A 7,355-nucleotide genomic window follows, 5' to 3' on the forward strand; every position below is an offset into this window, starting at 1 on the left:
CATACATCTGAAATCAGGAGAAGCAGCTTAGGCTTCATTTACTTTTCTGGCACCTAGAAACCAACTGTGCTTGAACAACTAATGAGAAATAGTACAATCCGCAACCTAGTGTTACCTGCAGGGTCCAACAAGTTAGGGCAAGAAGGATCTTTGAAACCTCTTGGTCAAACTTCCTTGTTTTATGGACGTTGAAGCAGAGGTTTAATGAAGTAAAATCATGCAAAGTCAGTGTCACAACTAGAAGCCCAAGATTCCTGCTTCTGAGTTGAGATGCCTGCCTTCAGTGAGTTTTTGACAATACTGCATGGCTGTTTGGAACTTCCCCACCCAGATCATGTGAAGGCTTTTCCAACCATGGGTAGATGCTAGAGAATCCTTTGACCAGTGATCTCCTGCTGCGTGCTGTACTGATCACTCATGATTCTTGCATTATTTATGGGAAATTGAAAAACAACCTCTCCCTCCATTATTATCATTTTAATCTCTATATCTCACCAGAGGAAGGCAACATATGAGGAACCTTCAAAAATTTCACAGAAAATGCACATTGTAAAAAACTATGTATGTATTAAAGAGATATTTTGCAACAAAAATTTTGTATCAATTTATGACATGTGTGAGCATGATCAATCTGAGGTACTAAGAAGGATAAGATATCAGTTTGAATAGAGCCCCCATGAGAACAACATGAATTCTGCTAAAATGAAAGCAAGAATAAATGTCATATTTATGATAACGAGTGTGTAGAATAATGCTAAAATTATGGATGCTTTCTAAAAAGTGTATGGTAACCATGGCCCAAAGAAAGCAATAGTTTATGAGAAGGGAGGAGATTGTGATGACAATAAACCCAGCAAAAGCAACCCAGCTATAATTTCTGAAGAAATAACTATTCTTGTTTGTGCCCTAGTTGAAGAGGACCCACCAGAAAGAGCAAAAATAATAGCTGTAACCATTAATATCTCCATAGGTCAAATTTACACGATTCTGACTGAAAAATTAAAGTTAAGATCAAATCATAGTGACCCAATTCAATCCTCACAATAGTTATTATGTTGGACTCCATTGGGTTGATTCATCTCATTAGCGATTTCCTTGGTTTTGCTGATTCTCTCCCCATGCTAATTATCAGAGTATTTGTATGTATATGAGGAGAATTCAAAAGTTTGTGGGAAATGGAATTAGAGTGTAAAAATGAAAAGTATAAACTTCGTGTTTCAATGTAAACTCCATCAAAGTCAGTACAATATTTATAAACCACCACATTATCAACTAAGACTAATCGAATCCTTAACCATATTAATGCAGTCCTTTTACATTATTGGCTAAAGAAAATGGTGTCCTTTCAAGATTTTTAAAAATTATAAAACAATAAAAGGAACTCAGAAGCAGCTAAATGATTTTTGTAAGGTTGGTACTTAATGAGTTCCTATGAAAACCCTCATAAAATGGCCCTTACTTGATGAAAAGATCATTGCCCTCGTAGATGACTCTGTGGTGAAGTTTATTCTAAGTGTGGGTTAACTTTCTAAAATATTCTCATAAACAGATGTCATCATTCGTTGACCCTTCAGAAAGTTAACAAACAAAATGCTTTGAATATCCCAAAACACTGTCACCCTGACAGGTTCAGTTTGCTCTGCCTGGACTGCTTCCACCTCCTGGAAGCCAAGGCTTTGGTTGTACTTTCTGTCTTCAGGATTAGACTGATAAAGCTATGTTTCATTTTTATTTTACAGTTCTTCATAGAAGGGCTTCATATTCTTAATGCAATTTATCTACAGTTTCCACTGAAAAGCCCTGCTCTTATCAGTAGCTGATCAGCAGCAACAGCGTAAGCATCATACAGCAGAAAATTTGTTCCACTAACGAGCAATCACAGCCAGTAAGATGATACCTGTAACATACAGAAGTCAAATACTTTCACTTATTTCTCTGTGCTTTGGAGCCATTATCTGTAAAATGGGAAAAATACTTTTACCAGCTTTGCCACGCTTTTGTTAGAATTAAATGAGAAGGTTCATATAAACTTCTTAGGATCATTCTTGGAAAGTCTTCATTCAGAATGTATGCATTTTCAAAAATTATAACAATTAAGACTTTCACAAATGTAATAGTATCTGGTGATTATGTGGCTTTTCAAATTAGCAAACTACAGAAAGGATCTAGGAAGGTCAGATATATGCTTTGGATTAATTAAGGGTATTCATACTCAAATAATATAGAAATGTGGTTTAATTATTTTTATCTTGCAAATAAATATGTGACTACCCTATTTAAAATTGCAATTTCCACCAGCATTTCCTATTCCACTTCACTATTTTTTCTCTCTGTACATATCCCTTATTAATATATTAAATTTTGCTTAATTAATTCAGATACATTTATCCTCTCTTCTTTTTCATTCCTTATTAGAATGTTAACACCATAATGGATGATTTTTTTTGGCCATTTTATTAATTTCAGGATTTTGAAAGTGAAAGCAAGCATTGTTGGATTTAATCTTGGACACATTTTAGAAATGACCTTTAAAGAAAATTGAATCCTATAATTTAGGACCATAATTGCAATCACTTCCGCAATTTAAATGAAGTGTCTAAATTTACATTTTTAAAATCTGTGCATTCCAAAATTGGACTCCAACTATTAACTGTTCTCTTATCAAAAAGTGATTGTTGACAGCCTAATTGTTTTACGCTTAGTTCATTGCAGTGGTTTACTGAATCTCAAACTAGATTTCTTGAGAGTCAGGTTTGTTTAAAAGTACTTCTAATTAATTAAGTCAGCCATCTTTTTTATTTGATAGATTTTACTGTGTCCTGGTGGCACAGTAGGTAAAACACTGGGCTGCTATCCACGTGGTGAGCAGTTCGAACACACCAGCCACCCCGAAGGAGAACGTTGTCTTTCTTCCCTTGCAACCACAACCTCAGACTCCTGAGGGGGCGGGGACTCTGTCTATAGGGTCCCTGGGGCCAGGGTTGACTTGATGATGGTAGTGAGTTGAGTGAGACTGTGTTCTAAGAAATACAATTATGGACGAAGAAGAATATTAAAACAGCTTAAAATATCCCCCATAAGGAAACTCAGTCTAACATTAAAATGAAACAAAACCCAAATAACTGTACATATTTTATAAACTTAATCAGAACACAAAGAGATGAAAAAGAACACTATAAGTCTGAGGTTCTTTTCTTCTACCCATTCCAGGAAACTCCCCAGAATACCACTGCTTTCTCTTTCTCTTTCTCTTCTCTTTTTCAACCGTGAAATTGGAGAGTTCTAAGGGTATAAGTTAATTATTAAAATCAGATGTTAAACATGATATCCCAACACTTTTCTTACTAAGCTACTTTTTAACATAAGACATTTCTAACTACAAAATCAAGTTGAAATAGGTAGAGCAATACGAGAAAAACTGTTATTCTGTAAAGAACTATGAATACTTCAAAATGTACATGAAATTAAAATATCGTGAAATTTTCCACACATTTTTGAATCCCATTCATACTTGCAACCTTCCCCCCCAAAACCATTCTATTGGGAGCTAATACAAATACCATATTATTCCATAGTTCAATCACATCAAGCAGGAGTGTACAATTGCTACCACAATCAGTTTCAAAACATTCTCTTCCTTCTTGAACTCCTTGACATCTGCTCCCTTTACTCCCACCCCACCCTCCTCTATTACTCCCAGAATCCCTCATTCTATTTGATGTCTCTATAGGTTCAATAATTCTGGATTTCATGTACTGAAAAACAGAGAAATATAAACATTCAAGAGGGCCACCCCCAATGACAAAATACATTTGCGATAAACAAACAAAAAATACAGAAAATGTTGCCAGTGAGCGTCAGAGGGGGGATCGAGTGACAAGATTTTAACCCTGCTGGAAGGTTTATCATTTTGAACTTCTATAGTCATCTCTCTGATGCACTCTGTTTGACGACCAGTTTCTTCCCTTCCCTCTATTATGGATACGGGGAAATCACCAGAGGCTTATCCCCTATGTAGATCCCACAAATGTATCTTGGGATCCCATTGTCATCCATGTCCTTCTGCAAACTAGTGTCTCACAGTTTAGATTCTGATACTAATTCTTCCTTTGACTTGGGATATGATTTATAATGCTTTGATCAATGATGTTGATGTGCTTCTTCCACGTGGACTTAGTTGACATCTTACTTAGATGACTGCTTGTTTAGAAACAAGTCTTTAAGACCCCAGATGCTATTTTATCTGATAGCCAGGCACCATCTAATTTCTTCACCACACTTTGCTACAGTACCCGTATCTTTGGTGTTCCCTTCCTGAGGGTGAGTACCTAGTAGGACCATGATGCAAGAACTAATTGTTCTTAAATTGGAGCTAGCATTTCATGTGAGCCCCAAACCCTTTCTTGGATCGATGTTTTTTTAACTCTACCTTTGCCTCCCTTTAGAGACCAATTTGTTAATTTATTGTAAAGAGTCTTATTGATCATCTCCCTTGGGCATACAGATCTTCCTTTAATATTGTCTTTGAATAACTCCTAGTACTAATTTTTGATATCACAATACCTGAATTATTCACTTGCCCAGAATCAATCTTTTCATGTTTGGGTCCTATTTACACAATCAAGAGGAGTTGGTTCTTAGGGAATGTTTACTCTAATATTCATTGACAATGTCTGTCACAAGTTTGCCTGAATAATATATATCAATATAGCACATAGGCATTGATGTAGTAAATCAATGATTTCCCCCCTACCGATTGTTCAATAATCTTAGTATAGCTGCCTTCTGCTTTTTCAAACACCATGAATTTTCGGTCTTAAGTGCTCAGGTGACAAGTATGTTTGAGGTAGAGTCACTTCACCCAGTGAAGTCTCTCTCTTTATGACTCCAATGGAATGAAAATACTTCGATACATCAGAGTAACCAATAGCTATGCGTGCGTATTATTTAAATATATACATGAACAAGATCATGTACTATGCACTACTCTGCAATTTTCCTTTTTTCACCTGGTAATATAACACAAAGGTCTTTCCACATCAGTGTATGCATATCTACTTCATTCTTTTCAGTTGCTGCAAAATGTAAACCACATGTATATATTAGAGTTGATTTAGGCATAGCCTAATTGCGAGCATCTAGGACACAAACACAGGTCAATAAAGAGTTTTAAACAACATCTTTAGAATACCCTCGTAGTGCTCTATAAGGTTTCTGTGGTGCATGTATTCAGAAGCACCTCATCAGATGTTTCTTCCAAGGCCTCTGTGGGTTAACTCTGACCTTCAAAGTTTTGGTTCTCAGTTGAGCTGAATGAAGACTTATTGCACTCCCAAGGGCTCAATATCATATTAAAAAAACTCCCAAACTAAACCTGTTGGCCGATGAGTGGAGTCCATGTCATAACCCCCCCATGGGACGTACTGCCACATTCCCCCCATGATGGACTGCAGGTCCAACTTCCGGCCTTAGAGCTACCGGACAGAGCGCTGGCTACTGCCCCATCAGTGTCTCTGCGATAACCTGGAAGTGTGAGCCTTCTACAACAGACTCAAACTCCAAATAAGGATATGATTTCATTCCCTTTAGGATCACTGGGAGCAGGGATTCTTAGACCACCACCACCACCACCACCACCCCCCCCGTTTTGTTTATTTGTTTGTTTTTTTTTGATTTTTTATATTGGGGCTGCTTTACATGCTGATAACACAGACAGCAAGGTCCTGTAAACGGAGCTGTTTTATAATTACTAGATTTTTGAATAGGATGAAACAGAAACTTCTAGAATATTTCTCTCAATAATTGGGAAACACTTTCTTAAATTTAGCAAGTAAATAACTTGATTGGGAGCAGTTATATTATAAGAAATTAAACACTATCTAATCAGAAACTCAGAAAGGACAGGTGGATTCATCCTGTTTCTGATTAAAATCTGCAAGAGCAGGTCCTTTAGAAACTATTGTGATCTCTTCTCTTCTATGACTATCTATGAGTGTCCTCAGGCTATTTGGAAGACGCTGTAAATTAAGATGGCATGTCAATGCTTGTTATTTGATGAGCTGCTACTCATTAGTAGTGTCTCTTTTCATAATATTTCAGTGTTATGAGAAACAATTGTTTAATTAACCTTTTCTCTTAAAGATAATTCATTATTTTTTTTGGTTTACCATGACCCAAAATGTAAAATGAAATGGTTCCTAATTTATTTTCAACATTTCTGAAATATTTTGGAGTTGTCAAAAATGACATACATTTTTTTCATGTAAACATGAAATGACATAATGTTTGTGGAATAAAGATCTGTTTCTGATCATCAGGAAAAATTCTCCAGTTTCAGTGCCAAGGTAGAATAGCAGGAATTCTGAGGTTTTCTTATAATTAAAATATTTTTTGAACTCTCTACTAATTGATGAACTCACTGAACTATTGAAGATAGCTTTGCTGGCACTTAGGGAATTCTAGTTAAAAATCTTTATCTTATTGTTATCAGTCACCTCCCAGAGCATTACCTTTACATGAATGTGTTACTCCCAAGGCACTTAGTTCACCACAGTTTCTTCTCCTGTTTAAGAAAATGCTCGAGTTTACCACTGACTGCAGGCTCTTCTTTTCCATTTTCTTTAGAAAGGCTCAAATCCCTAGTTTCCTATGTTTTTTGACTGCTGCGCATTCCCGGAAGCTGAAGAAATCATGTTTACTGTTTTTAGGACAGGCTGAACGTTCCAGGGGCATGACTGGCCCTTTGGCTAAAGATTTATTTATTTTACTTTTAAACTGTAGTTAAACTCTTAGAAAAAGTTGATCTCAACTAAGTGGTTCTCTAAAAGGACATTTTCTTAATAAACATGAACCTTTAGGTTGTTGGAGATTTCAGCAAAAAGGATTGTGATAAGAGTTGTGTGAGCCCCCAATAAAATGATTTTTAAAAAATAGAAGTAAAAGACAGGGCTACACTTTCAGGATAAAAGCTCATGCATGGAACAGGAATACTTGTTAGAAGCATGGTCTATATGTTAAAATATTAAGAATGAAAATGAAATCATCATATCACTCACCTTTCGTCAGAGCTCGTGGTTTCTACACAGTGGAAAATGGCTGAGGAAACAAAAGGAATTCACCATAAAAAGGGTGTGGGGTAAGCCAGACAAGCTTCCTCTCCCTTCACTAAGGGAAACAAGGTAATGGTTTCCTCTCCGGAGCAACACGCACTCTAGAGGGTGACACTAAACAGTCAATAGAAACTTTGGACTTCACAACGAGTTACCCTAACTCAGTGACTCTAAAGCTCTAAGCATGAGATGTTACACAAGGTCCTGCATTACCAGATTTTCCCTTTCAAGCCGACTGGGAAAACA

General features: G+C 36.4%; 1 protein-coding gene across 1 annotated transcript in view; it reads right to left on the reverse strand.

Annotated features, from left to right (window-relative positions):
• C6 (complement C6) overlaps positions 1 to 6,640 on the reverse strand; it is a 112,171-nt gene extending 105,531 nt beyond the window's left edge. The window contains exon 1 of the mRNA XM_075543013.1: positions 6,510 to 6,640. Within this exon, the coding sequence (XP_075399128.1) occupies positions 6,510 to 6,615 (106 nt within the window). The 5' untranslated portion in view covers positions 6,616 to 6,640. The remainder of the gene's footprint in view (positions 1 to 6,509) is intronic.
• Positions 6,641 to 7,355: the final 715 nt, after the last annotated feature.

The sequence above is a fragment of the Tenrec ecaudatus genome, chromosome 2, assembly GCF_050624435.1.
Source record: "Tenrec ecaudatus isolate mTenEca1 chromosome 2, mTenEca1.hap1, whole genome shotgun sequence".
NCBI classification, from domain to species: domain Eukaryota; kingdom Metazoa; phylum Chordata; class Mammalia; order Afrosoricida; family Tenrecidae; genus Tenrec; species Tenrec ecaudatus.